Source organism: Mycetomoellerius zeteki, unplaced genomic scaffold (assembly GCF_001594055.1).
Source record: "Mycetomoellerius zeteki isolate Tzet28-1 unplaced genomic scaffold, Tzet1.0 scaffold92, whole genome shotgun sequence".
NCBI lineage: Eukaryota > Metazoa > Arthropoda > Insecta > Hymenoptera > Formicidae > Mycetomoellerius > Mycetomoellerius zeteki.
In genome coordinates, this window is record NW_017257958.1 from 167,110 (window position 1) to 181,880 (window position 14,771).

At 32.0% G+C, this 14,771-nt stretch overlaps 1 protein-coding gene and 1 long non-coding RNA gene across 3 annotated transcripts; one reads left to right on the top strand and one right to left on the bottom strand.

Moving 5' to 3' along the window:
• The first annotated feature begins 69 nt into the window (after nucleotides 1-69).
• Nucleotides 70-12,755, top strand: LOC108730463 (cytosolic carboxypeptidase-like protein 5). 2 transcript variants are annotated; one of them, XM_018460186.1, is made up of 10 exons: nucleotides 70-676; nucleotides 1,859-2,151; nucleotides 2,321-2,659; nucleotides 3,624-3,895; nucleotides 4,021-4,174; nucleotides 4,732-4,828; nucleotides 5,174-5,483; nucleotides 5,569-5,776; nucleotides 5,903-6,064; nucleotides 10,749-12,755. In XM_018460186.1, the coding sequence occupies exons 1-10, from the start codon at nucleotides 562-564 to the stop codon at nucleotides 11,412-11,414; spliced, it is 2,616 nt and encodes an 871-aa protein (XP_018315688.1). In that variant the 5' UTR covers nucleotides 70-561; the 3' UTR covers nucleotides 11,415-12,755. The 2 variants fall into 2 exon arrangements, with proteins under 2 accessions (XP_018315688.1, XP_018315689.1); XM_018460187.1 differs by lacking the exon at nucleotides 5,903-6,064.
• An 812-nt stretch (nucleotides 12,756-13,567) lies between these two features.
• On the bottom strand, nucleotides 13,568-14,380 carry LOC108730451 (uncharacterized). Its single transcript, XR_001936978.1, has 3 exons — nucleotides 14,308-14,380; nucleotides 13,848-14,044; nucleotides 13,568-13,744 (listed from the first exon to the last, which is right to left on the bottom strand). It is a non-coding gene; the product is annotated as an uncharacterized lncRNA (long non-coding RNA).
• Between the last annotated feature and the right edge of the window lie 391 nt (nucleotides 14,381-14,771).

Genomic DNA, 14,771 nt, shown 5'->3' on the forward strand with positions numbered 1-14,771 from the left:
TCGGATGCAGTGTGAATCCAGCATTACCAAGTGGTAGCGCAAGCCAGAATCTGGCACCACTGGCAACCACTGGTGTCGACGTAGTAAGAAGAAGAAGAAGTTAGTACAGTGGACTTAAAAACTTTATTCATATTCGTTCGTGACAGGGTGATCGAAAATCTATTAAAGAAGAGGAAATTATATTCTCGATATCGCCTGAGGATGAGCCGCGATTTGATTATTTATACATATATACAGCTTGAGAATTGTAGCCTCTCGCGCATGACACTCGTGGCCGTACGTGTACGGCCGACGGCATAAATAGAGATCATATGATTGCTTAAGGAAATCATCGGATCAGATCTCACCGATTCGCTCAGCAAGAACGAGCAAGATGCTGTCGCCGAACGAGCGCAATTGTATCTGAAAAAAACTAAAAAGGTCGAGCAGCAATTATATCGCGCTTTGCGTTTCCACAGGCGGATGTACAACAATATCACATGAACCAGCAATTCGTTGTCATCTGTGTCTCGTCCAGTCTCGTCTTTCAATTCGACAGTAGACGTAACTCTCTGATGCATCATGGCGAGCACGGCTGAAAACATTACTTGCGGTGGCTTTGTGTTTTTCAACAACTTTGACTCAGCAAATCTGGCCAAAGTGGAACCAGTGAGGATTCCGGAAAACTTCGAGAAAGGTAACACAGTTGTCTCCTGATGTAGGAACGCTTTCTATGGATCTACGACGAATAGGCAAAATAATATCAACATCTGAAAAATGTACTATTTATTTGTTTTATTAATAAGAAGTTGGCCCACGGTTTGTCTTTAATATAGATTCTATTTTTGTTGGAATAAGCTCATGCTTGAATAATGTAGCAACTGCTACAGTGCAATATTATTTTATTCTTTTAACAGAACATCTTTTGATTGTTTAAAAAATATTGCAAGAGAAAATTTATGTAACTTGGAAATTTGGAAACTGACCAATATCCTGATTCTGAAATTTTTAATGTCAATTCAATATCATTGTATTATTGTTACACAGTTTTTTTTACCATGTATATCTGCATATAGTATAACGATACTGATACTCATTAAATATTGTAGAATCAGGGTAAGGAGGAAAGATGTTGATGTTTTGAGAACAGATGGCAATTTTGAAAAATAAAATGGAAAGAAAATTTTTTCCAATATTATTTTTATATAATATATATGTAATTGAAAGATACTCTACTAAAAGAATTAAGGATACAACTGGATATCTAGCTAATATCTGGTTTCCAGCAATATATACGACTGAAATTTTATATTGAAATGACTTGCATCATTATCTAAATATCCAGAAAACTTTTATTATCACTGATATCTGGCTAGGTACTGGATATTTGCCAGATATTTGGTACTATATTTAAAAAAATATAACAGATAATAGAAGTTTTCAGGGTATTCACACCATAATGCATGTCATTTTAATATAAAATTTCAGCCACATATATATATATATATTTCTAGAAATCTGATACTAGCCTGATATCCGGTTGTATGATCCCTAAAAAGAATAATATAACATTCCATTGATTACTATTCAAGCATTGCGTGATTATTCAGTAAGGATAGAATGTATATTATTAGCGAGTAATGTTAATTTCTTTAGTAAAATAAGTAGTAAAATATATATTTGTTTATCTCTTCTTGGTTATCTTGTACATGTCTATATATACATAAATGTTATTGAAGTTACAGGAGAATTTTTCTTATACTCATTGATTAAATGACTGATGTTACTTCTCTTGCGAGAATCTAAACATATTGCAATGAGATATACGATGGCTAACGTACTTCTTACGTAATAATACAATAAGTTTTACTATTTTTAGATGTCTACGAGATTGAAGGCAAAATAACCAACAGTTTAAATTCCAAAGACATGTTGGATTACGAATTCAACTTATGGACAAAGCATGATTGTCACGATACACAATTCCAAAATAACAATAGGACGTGGTTTTATTTTGGTGTCAAGTCAAGTCGTCCGAGCGTCTCAGTCAAATTTAATATAGTCAATTTGAACAAGCAAGTCAAGATGTTCAGCCAAGGGATGTGTCCAGTCTTTAAAATTGTACCAGGACATTTGCACTGGGAGCGGATTCGCGAGAGACCTACATATACTGTAATTGTAGCATAGTTTTATATGTGTGCGCGTGCACACGCGCACGCACACACACACACACACACGAATGTGTATCTAAGAATATAGCAAAATCATAAACATGTGTAATAATTAATATAATAATATAATATAATAATATGTGTGACAAATATATTATTTAACATTGCAGGTTGATCAAAAAGGAAACGACTTTACTTTGTCGTTCCTCTATTATACTCCAGAAAATTCAAAAGCCATTACTTATTTTGCTTTTACCTATCCATTCTCGTACACAGATTTACAAAATTATTTGAGAAAAATTGATGTGAGAATGGAAAAAAGGAGTGTAATGTGTACAGATGACATCTACTATCATAGAGAATGTGCAATAAAATCTCTGGAGGATCGTAGATTAGATATATTAACAATAAGTTCTTACCATAACATATCAATGGAGAGAGAAGATAGACTGAATAATATGTTTCCTGAGAAAAGTGAGGAGAGGCCTTACAAATTTCGAGACAAGAAGGTATTTTATTATAACGACATGGATTCCTATCTTTAAAAACAAAATCTATATATACATATATATACATACATATATAAAATATAATATATATATTTTAATTATATGTTATAATATGTTTTAATGTTTCCTAATAATAATACTACTTTCATATAAATTCTTAAATATATTTTTACAGTTTTACAAACTGCCAATTTATTGTTAGATTGAATTGCGATCTCTCTTTAAAAAGTTAGAATAAATAATATACCGGGTGGCTCATGTAAAGTATTACAAGCTATTATCTCTGAAAGTGTGTGTCAAATGATTAATATGTTCAGACAAAAGTTTTATGACTTTGAGGGGAGCATAAGATGGTACCATTTATTTAATCTTGGGCGGTGTCAAAGTGAGAGCAAGGCCACTTTGAATTTTTTAAATGGAACTCCCCATTTTTTATTACATATTCTTGTAGCTTACCTCGAGAGCTTTCCGAAACACTATAATTCAGGATATGATCCTGAACAACATTCAAGAGGTTTTAACCGTCGATCGGACAATTTGCGTAATGCTAATGCTGACTGTACTGTAACTTTCGAGCTTCATAACTCAAAAAGTACTTAATGAAAATGAACTTAATTATTGTGTTTTGGAAAGCTCTTGAGGTAAGCTACAAGAATATGTAATAAAAAATGGAGGATTCCATTTAAAAAATTCAAAGTGCTTTCACTTTGACAACACTACCCAAGGTCAAACAAATGGTACCATCTTATGTTCCCCTCAAAGTCATAAAACTTTTGTCTGAACATATTAGTCATTCGACACGCACTTTTAGAGATAATAGCTTGTAACACTTTAAATGGGCCACCCTGTGTGTGCGCGTGTGCGTGTGCGTGTGCGTGTGCGTGTGCGTGTGCGTGTGCGTGTGCGTGTGTGTGTGTGTGTGTGTTATATACATATGTATGTATAAAATTATGTCTGTATTTAGGTAATTTTTATTAGCGCCAGAGTCCATCCAGGTGAAACACCATCTAGCTTTGTACTAAACGGTTTCCTCAATTTTTTACTGAATCGGGAAGATCAGATTGCGATAAATTTACGTCGCCTATATGTGTTCAAATTGATACCGATGCTCAATCCAGATGGTGTTGCCAAAGGTCATTATCGCATGGACACTAAAGGAGTAAATCTGAATAGAGTTTATCTAAGCCCTTCTGAAGTAGAGTATCCCACGATATATGCTGCAAGAAACTTAATAAAGTAAGGCACCTATATTTCTAATTAAATACTTCAATGTTCTTCATAATATGCAGTCTACATGTTATATGCAGTCAATTTTAATGCATATTACACAGTGAAATTTTACATACTCTCTTTTCTTGTAGATATTATCACAATTCTTATCAACTACCGAGAGAACTAACTGACGACCTATCGAACATAAATTTAGAAATTGTGGACAGTAATGTAAGCATTATAAATTCAACTGCGTTGATAGCAAACGCTGTACGTGACACAACTACGAGACTGTTGCAACAAGTATGACAAAAACCTACAGAATTTCTGCTGATAACATTTGTTTATATTTGCAAATTAGATCAAAAATTTTAAAGAATAATTGTTAATATTATATTTTGCGTTACATCAAGCTGCGATATTATTGTTTTACATATACAGGGTGTTCCGAAATTCGAGGGTGACATTATTACAACATAAAATTTCATAAAAAATTAAGTAATAAATAATAGTGTAAGCCATTTTTTCCTCTAAAATAGTGTTTTAAGTATAAACATTTAAGATTTGATAAACCATAAGCATCGATTACAAAGTCACTTGTCCGTGTGATGTGCATGCAATGGTATTAGACACTAAACAAAACATTGCCACTGTATGTATATTATCATACGGACAGATGACTTTTTAATCAACATTTGTGATTAGTCGAACTTTAAACGTTTATACTTAAAAAACTGTTTTATGGAAAAAAATGATTTACATTTTTTACTACTTAATTTTTTATAAAATTTCATGTTGCAATAATGTTACTCTCGAATTTCGGGACATCCTGTATATAACGTCATTACTTTTTTTAACAGGTAACATTTATGTCATTAGATGAAAAAAATAGATGTGCTTTGGATACTAACGAGAAACATTTATCAATGTTAGAACATTTGGACACCGCAGTTATTGGTATTGATATTCACTTTATATCAAGTTTCAATAATATATTTCGTAATTTCTAGTTTAAAATTTCTCTTTATAAAAAAAACACGCTATTCTTTAGTATTTGTTGATTAATGGTAACTGCAGATAAGTACTGTGATCGCACAATGCAAATATTTAATGATAGTAATATTCTTTTATGTATTTAATATTTCATTTTTATATTTATAATTATATGTATGACATATATATGGTAAGATTTTCTCTTTGTATACGATGAATATAGTATATGTGATGACAATTGGAATCAACCTGTCAGTCATTTTTACATGCAGCTACGCGTCTCCACATTTAACTTTCCCTTTGTTATAGATGAAAATGAGGGTTTATCTAAAGAAAGTGGTAAAAGTGATAACACCACAGAAATCAAAACAAGTGACAAATTAACATGTACATCCGTCGATATGGGCGAAATACCAAAATCTTCAGATAATTCCGGATTATATTTGTATATTGATCTTCATGGTCATGCTTCGAAGAAAGGTGTTTTCATGTATGGAAACCACTTTACTGATCCAGAAGATACTATCGCATGCATGCTGCTACCCAAGTTGATGTCTCTTAACAATCCACACTTTCATTTCACGTCATGCAATTTCGCGGAACGAAACATGTACATCATGTAAGTATGTTTACTGCCATCAGAAATTATATATTCAATTTTACATTGTTGGAAATTAGAATGTTGAGAACATGTGCTCTTATAGAGACAAACGAGATGGTATGTCCAGAGAAGGTTCGGGGCGTGTAGCAGTATATAAGATGACCGGTTTAATACGTAGCTATACTCTAGAATGTAATTATAACTCTGGTCGTTTGGTGAATACAATACCCGCCAGAATTCGCGATGGGGTAAATAAAACTATGAATCACGTATTTGTTCCTCCGAAATATACGCCGACAGTGTTTGAAACGGTAAATATATTTTGCTTTCACTTTTTATCCAATCTTTTATGTAGTAAATCTTTTATATATTGTGTGTGGGTGTGTACACACACACACACACACACACACACACACACACATATTGATAATATACAGGTTGGAGCAGCATTAGGTCCTTCCATTCTTGATCTTACTGGGAACAATCCCAACAGCCGATTGCCAAATAGCCAATATCGCTCTTTAAGAGGAGTAAAATCTCATTTGAAACTAACATATGTGAGCAATCTTTCTGCATCGCCCAGCAAATCAATACGTAAGGTAAATTTCGATGTAAATAGTGGGAGTGACATTTGTAATACTGACATAAGATTGTGTATATTGTCATAATCATTTATTTCTGATCAGCGACTAATTTTATATGCTGTTTAGCATTTTAACACTGCAACCTATTAGTGCCTAATCCAACATAAATTCATTTGTGCATAACTAGGAAGGTGGGAGAGATTTTGTATATTTACAAATGAAATTTGTATAAACATATCCAATTATATTAAAATTTGGTATTTATATGGAAACGATTCAATTTTTTTTATCAAATATGTAATTGAAATATTTTATGACAATAATGATATTATGATATCTATTATGTTGTTACATGAGATGGTATATAAGAAATATTATATATGAAATGGTATATAAGAAATATTATAAATCTTTTTAACATAATTTTTAATGGGTCTTCCATATATAACTTGATATATTTATAAATAAGACAATAATACTTTATATACTTCTTTTGATAAATTTATATCTCAAGATGTTCTTAATTATGTATTATTTTCACAGAACGAGATAATGTAAATTTAATATTTATGTATTAAGGGTATGCGGGTACCCGAGATTTCAGATTCGGATTGGGTCGGGACCCGAATGTTTGTATATTCGGGTACCCGAATTTAAAATCGGGCAGGGATCATAGATCTAGAAACTTTTTAACGGCATAAATGTGATGCTTCTTCATGATTTTTCAATCGGGTTTTCCACTTACGCTATAACATAATTAATTAATTAAATTTAAAAGTCCACAAGGAAGAAGAACAGTTCATGATATATTATATGTATATTTAGATTGCAAAAATATTTTACAATTGCTGCCAATATTGGAAATCTCGTACAATTGCATTTCCACCAATCTATTATATCGGTATTTCGGGAAAGAATTCCTTCCGAAAAATAAATTTGCATTTTCTCATTTATGCCGAAATGAAAAGATTCTTCCCGCTACCCAAGGTATCATAAAAAATTTCATTAATTTCGATTGTCCTATGAAACATTAAAATTTAAGAAATTATTTGATTAATGATTTATTTAAAAGTAATGTTGAAGAAATACTGTCGTTTTGACGTGTGATTGACATAGCCTGGACATTTCTATCTTAATTTACATCCATTGTATTAACTTCATTTTGGATAGATTCAATCTTTTGCTTTAAGTTATCTCTTAAATTATCCTTCCATCTTTTCTCTCCTACTGGTAACAGAAGGTCTTTAAAGCATAGATCTAATAACATCGCATGAACGAATATCTTGTTCTTTATAATTGGTTCATAATGTACCTGTAAGCTAAGTATTATTATTGCAAGTATAATATGTTCATGCTATGTCCACTGTTTATTGGCAGTTAACCCAATTGAAAAATCATGAAGAAGCATCACATTTATGCTGTTAAAAAGTTTCTACATCTATGATCACTGTTCGACCCGATCCCGAAAAAAATTCCCGACCCGACCCGAACCCAAAATCTCAGATACCCACACACCCCTATTATATATATTTTTATGTATGTTTGTATATAAACATATATATGTATATATAATTTGACTTATACACACGATGAACCATCTTTACAGTTCATTGTATAAATGACATTTTTAATTTATACCATAGAATATGCCATGCACACTAATTGTTTAAATAACCATTTCAAAATTAAATAATAAATTTAAAAAAAAACAAAGATGATTAATGGGTAAATTTTAAGCAGAATCATAAAACTTATTATTTGTTCTCGTAAGATTTATAAGAATTTTTAACTGGAGTTGTGTGATACTGTGCGTACCGTAAAGTCCATTCTACAATTGAGGAGCAGACTTTCAAAATCCGTTTTGTCCAAAATTTGTAATTTTCAGAAAACAAGAAAGAAAGAAACTACGCACTTTACAGAAAATAACAATATGCCAATCAGTAGGATATGAAATATTAAACAAAATTGCTTAACAATTGCTAAAAATGTTAAACAAATGCGTTTTGTTTATTTCTAGTTAAAAACATAATGCACTTCGAAATGTCTATGTTTTTTCAGCATATAGATTAACGATGAAAAAAATACTTTCTGGACATCTCAGAGTAGCTTACAAGTCATTCAATACTGAACACTACGCCATCTCTAACTAAAAAAATGAACAATATTAAGAATCTTTATTTTACACCGCATGTGTGAAAACACAATCAATACTATTTATTAGAAATTAAATGTCTAAGGGGAGATATAATATATATATAATTAACGCATTTTGAAAGTCTGCTCCTCAATTGTGTAATTGTAATTGTAAGAATTGATCAGTCACAATCGAATATAAGATAAAATATTCGACCGTGATTGATCAAAAGCAACCACTTACAACTTACAAAATGCTTATGCAATTGTAGAATGAGCTTAAGGCAATCAATCGTAAGTATCTATGATTTCTCATAAATTTTACGTCTAGCAAGAAGTAATCTGTAAAGTTATACACATTCCAGTCATAAGTTTTTTTATAAGTCTTACGAGAATAAGTTGCAAGCCTCATGATTCTGCTTCAAATTGATCAATATATAAATAAGACATAATGCAAATATCTTAAAAAATATTAACGATTTATTTTATATTGTGACTAACTCAATGAAGTGTTCATTAATCATACACATTAAGGCTTCTATTGTTGTATTTGATATTTGATAATGTTCGTAAATAATCAATGTTTACCTATATTTTTCACCAATGTATGCAAGTGCACTTACAATCACGTAATCTAATTTATGCAACATTTTTTTGAAAGATGGTAAATTATTATGAACAAAACGTTAATATTATATAGATGACAGTAAATAATTATATCTTCTTTAGCGAAGGGCATGGCGTGGAGATATAAGTGGTTAAACTGTTATATCTTTGGACGATGGAATTGTTGAAGTGAAATTATGGCAGTTTGTTAATTCAAACTTAAAAATGTTATTTAGTTTAATTTTATGTGTGTGTGGGAGGTGTATGTGTGCGTGCGTGCGTGCGTGTGCGTGTGCGCGTGTATGTGCGCTTAGTAAGTTTACAAAAGTTTATCTCTTAAATTATTTGGAATATATGACTGTTATTTCTCGGCATATATAATTCCAGTATCAATATATCTATAGATAATGTAAACATATATATATATATAAATTTCGATATTGGAGATTATGATATATGAAGAGTATAATACGTGTGTGATTTGAATAGTCCATGAAGTAAGATTTTCACAAAATAAAACAATGAATCTTGATCTCGGCAACAAACTTGAACAAATCGCTCTAAAGTTCAGCTCACATTGTGTTACGCATATATGTGTAGAAACTTCATAATGTATCGCACACAAGCTTGCATATCTATCAGCTGTATTAATAAATGTTACAGTTTTTTAGCGACCATTTATTTATTTACTTTTATTTAATATCCCGGACATTCCTGACAATCAATCCCCGACGAATGCGAGATAATTTAGCATGAATCACGCATTGTACCTGCAAGCAAACGAAAAATTAGGCAATGAAGGTGCGTGTAGTAGACCCGTAGAAGAAAATCGACACTGCAAAATCGAGATTTACCATCTGTAAATTTTGATCGCGTAAACATGTAGATGATGAATCCTGTACACATAAAAAATATAGTTCACAGCACTGCAGCATGAATATTTTCGTTCGCTAAAATATCGAAATACGATTTTTTAAATAGGAATATGATAATCTCTTTTGATTATCATATTTCTTGCCCTTATCGGCAAAATGGCTTTAGTTGCTTTAGGCAATCTGCTACTTTTGCTTACTTTATAATTTTCTTTAAAATTTTTTATACATGTTAGATACGCTTCATCTTTTTAAAAGTGTATGACACGTGCTGCAATTATTCGGTGTGCTTAGTCGTAAGGGGGTAAGTCATTATTTTTGCATTAATCGTTATATACAGGGTGTCCCAAAATAGTCGCCAAATATTTCATAGGTAGGTAGAGCGGATTAAACTGAGTCGAAAAATCCTCTACCATTGTGCAATTTTCGCAATAGTTAACAAGATGTTAATTATTAAAAATTGCCGAAAATATTGGTCTTCAATAATTTTTTACTCAAATACTATCAACTTTACAGAAAAATTGCAAGAAACAAAAATTGTTTATTTTCTTCTCACAGAACCACTAAGAATTTTTTTAGAATTTTTTAATACCGTATTTTCTCATGTTGATTACATAAGAAAATGCAGCACTAAAAAGTTGATTAAAAATTCTGAAAAAATTCTTAGAGTTCTATGAAAAGAAAATAAACAATTTTTGTCTCTTGCAGTTTTTCTATAAAGTTAATAGTATTTGAGTAAAAAATTATTGAAGACCACTTTTTCCGGCAATTTTAATAATTAATATCTTGTTAACTATTGTGAAAATTGCACAATAGTAGAGGACTTTTCGACTCAGTTTAGTTCACTCTATCTGCCCATGAAATATTTGGCGATTATTATGGAACTCCCTGTATAATAATCGCGTAAACAATTGCAATCATAGCAATGGTATAATCGCATAAAATCAATTTCACACACACATACACGCGCGCGCGCGCGCCGCGAGCGTGCGTTTGTTTTTGTTATTACCACGAGTGTTTATTTTTGTGATGTGTGAGGCGCATCTCCCAAGTCTACAAGATACAATTATGTGTCTTTTCATTTACAGGATAACGAAGGCGGCATCGCGCGGAACAGCGGCATCCTGAAGGAATTGGAAACGAGACTGAATGACGCGATGACAGGAGCGAGGAATGCTATAAGGAGCGACTTGGTGAAGAAGTGCATCCTTCGCCGCGGTTCCTCTTTTTACACGGCAGTGAAGAGGATCAAGAGTAATAAGAAACCCCGGCAGACTTTCACGCGTCGTGCGTTGAAAAATCACTGCGCCAACAATGTAGAGAACAGCGCGATAATTTGCGCCATCAAATCTGAAGTGGAGGTAAAGCCGTTCCTGAAGGTGATTGATCGTTTTCGGTCAAGCAAATCTAACGTCGCGTCAACGATCAGCGACACTCTTGAACCACGTTTAAACTCCGCGAATAAAAAACTAACGAAGACGAATAGTTCGGCAAAGATACGCGTCTCCTCCGAGGAAACAGCGGTGGTGAGACAGGGTGCAAAAAGACTGAAAGTCATCTCGTCTACGAAAACATCCAAACTTCTTCCCGAAGTCGGGGAACCGTCCTGCGCCGCAGAAGAGGTCAGCGTGAAGGGATCTCCAAAGATACCGCATACTTGCGATAAGAGGCAGAGCATTAAAGGAGCGCGCGATACAGCTAGGATTGCTACACGTAAAAACCGAACGGTCTTCCAGCCTGAAAGAAATAAATAAGACTGCCGTTTAGGAGAGTTTTGTAGAAAAGAACAAAACAAAATTTTAAATGAGCTCATTAGAATACGAAAAACAAATTACTAGGCTCAAGAGACTCAGGAAATCAACATTGCCATTGATCTCCTGTGCCTCTTTTCAGAGAGATATTTTGCAAATTGTAGTTTATACAGAGTGATAAAAAAGTTTGGTCACAAAGGAGGATGTTGATTTTCCATTAGAATTTGTAACGTCGGGGGTCAAAATGAACATCCTTTTGTGTTTATCAAATCATTAGTATGACATATATTTACAAAAAAATAAATTCTGGAATGTTAGTTATATCTTATTAAATACCAAAATAATAACATGCAAAATAGTCAATAGCAAATAGCTTTAATAGCTTTGATACAAGTTTTAAAACATTTTTTTTGAGAATGCATCAACGATTATTACCATCAGAATTTATCCATATTCCACAGATAAAATCTTTCAGGAGGACAACAGAACGGTTTTTGATTTACCAAATGATAAAAATGTTTTGGTGTAAAGTTTATTTGGTATTTAATATAAGGCGTAACCAATATATAATGTATAATACATTTTTTACTATAATGACTTAATAAGTTTATCAGGTAAAACTATGTGACCAATCCTTTTTGTCATTCTGTACAGGAAGTGCGATAAATCGTAGTTTTAAATGTTTTAATCGACGGAAAGGTGGATGGAAATGAGTAAAAGGATTCACATAGCACAGTTCTCCGAGTATTGTCTTGAGAACTCCCATAGGATGTCCTAGAGAACTAGAGCTCTAGATATACCAGAGCAATCTTTTGAGTTGAATGCCGACAGCTTTCCTATTGGCTATTTTAACCGCTATTTTGAACCTGATGATCTATCGTTTAATGAATAAGTAATAAATAAGTAAGCTCATTAATTCTTTGATATGATATGATTATTAGGTAAAAAATGGTGGCCTTTAGTGCTAATCTTGTAAGTCTAGAGCTGTACTTAGGATATCCTAAAGGCGTCCTCTGGACATTCTTAAGACATCTCTTTGACTAGATTTCAAAATGTCCTCTCCGAGAAAGATTTTACTCCATACATATACTATAATACATGTTACATGTAATATATATTTCAAGTAAAATTTTCCTCGGTGACGACGATTTGGAATGTACCCTTGGAAAATTGTGTTGTGTGTTTTATATCCCGCATACAATATGCAAAATGTTAAATCTCTTATTTGTACTATTTGATGACACAACCTGATGTGTGATATACAGTGTGTGTTCTATCGTTGTATATATACACTGTTTTGGATTTTTCATCAAGTGATAAATTGTCTCTTCGCTCGAGGAGCAAAACTTAAGTCGTAAAGAAATGTATATATTATGTTATTATATATATATATGAATGTATATATATACATATATATACACATATATATTACATATTTGATGCATATGTAAAATACTGTTCAGTTTTCGATTATCTATCGATATTTATTATTTATATACATAGAAGAACTCCACTTTGATCTTTGCAATCGATATGTTGTTTCTTTGCAACTAGTTTCAAAAAGTTAAGTTTTTAATTAAAGATGTTATTTTGAAGAGGATATTCTATCGTTAGCAAAATTATGATGTGGTTATTTTTCACAAGTTAAAAGTTTTTTTTAATGGAGCTATATTTTTGTCTAGGTTTCCTTGCAACTAGTGTTCGTTTCAAAAATAAGTTTTTAACTAAAGATGTTATTTTAAAGAGGATATTCTATCGTTAGCAAAATTATTATGTAAATGTGATTATTTTTCTCAAGTGTTTTTTTTTTTAAATGAAGCTATTTTTGTCTAGATTTGTTGAATAACAAAAAGTTTCCAGGTAGTCATATAGAGAGATAAACGTCACATGTATATTAGATTATAGTATTCTATATTATGTGAAAATGTAAATATTATGTTTTTCTGTAATCTTGTAATGCTTCCTATTCATATATATATATATATATATATGCGAAGTAGGAGCTATTATATTAATGTGAAAATTTGTTGGAAAAATAAAAGATAACATAATGTATCAAGGTAAATCTGCACTTTACTCCGAAGATATATTATTTTTGCAATTTATAATTTACTTTAATCGCAACAAACTATTGATAGGAGTTGAATGAAAAAGAAAGAAGAAAAATTTCAGAACTCCAGAAAAATGATATTGTTCAATCAAAAGAAGACCTTTCCAACATGACAGTTCTTTCGATCCTCTGAGAAACATGTACAAAAACGAGGTGGAACTGAATCAAATTTTACTCGTTTACATCCAGCAACAAATTCGATTTCAGAAGGCTCAAAATGTACCTGCAAAGAAAAAATTACAAATATGTTATGACTTTAACAGTATATTATTACACGTTTATCTTCTAAAGTATAAAATCAGAGAATACTACACATAACTACTAACCTCGCAAAGTTTTTGAGAACTGCTAGGTGACCAGTTTTTGCCTCTTCTTACCGCAGCAATCCATTTTCTTTTTAAAGTTCAGTTTCATCGCGCGGTTATCTGACTAATGCATAGTCTTGATCGCTATTATTGGAACACTTGTATACAGAGCAATACGATGGCATGGTGAATCGTGAATGTATATTACGTTATATTGCCTGTAATATATATAAGCACAATAAATCGATTAAAAATTCTGTATGTCACCAAGTAATTGCATCTACAAACTATCAATAACATATATATAATTTCAACACCTAAATATACATTTCTTATGTAAGGAGAAAATAAAAATAAGAGTTTATTTATAATTTCTTCTAATAAACATTTTGTCAAATATATATATAACTATATAACAAATATAAGTATATAAAATCAGTTTTAAAAAACACAATTACTATTGTAATTAACGATCACTAACCTCACATGTGTTGCCATCATCGGCTGAACATCCATTCAGGGGTACGTTCCAAAACTCGACTCTATCAACTCCGAGTATCTTTTATCCTTGTTCAACATTCGGTGAAGAACAAGGATAAATGATACTCGGAGTTGATAGAGTCGAGTTTTGGAACGCACCCCTGGCAAATGCATTGGCGTCGCAATATCTTAATAATCCGTACGTATTCTTGCCAGCCAATCACGGTGTAGCTAGTCACACGACCAAGTTGGCGATTCTAGAGTCCTAGATATCAGAGAAGCGCAACCGGTGTTCCGCATTCTGATTCGCTGTTACAGTCACGTGGCTTGGCAGCCATTTATAATACTAGTGACATACTTCTATTTCATTTTATCCTACAATTCTATCTCACATTATCTTACACGTTCTATCCTAGGCAAATGAAAGTTTTATGTTACCATTTTTTATGCGTAAGTTTAAACATT

What these genes read in the sequence shown, in the direction of transcription:
- LOC108730463 (XM_018460186.1), top strand. Translation starts at nt 562, where the DNA reads ATGGCGAGCACGGCTGAAAACATTACTTGCGGTGGCTTTGTGTTTTTC. An exon ending in GCTGCAAGAAACTTAATAAA is followed by an intron (nt 3,896 to 4,020) that starts GTAAGGCACCTA and finishes CTTTTCTTGTAG; the next exon opens with ATATTATCACAATTCTTATC. An exon ending in CGCCGACAGTGTTTGAAACG is followed by an intron (nt 5,777 to 5,902) that starts GTAAATATATTT and finishes GATAATATACAG; the next exon opens with GTTGGAGCAGCATTAGGTCC.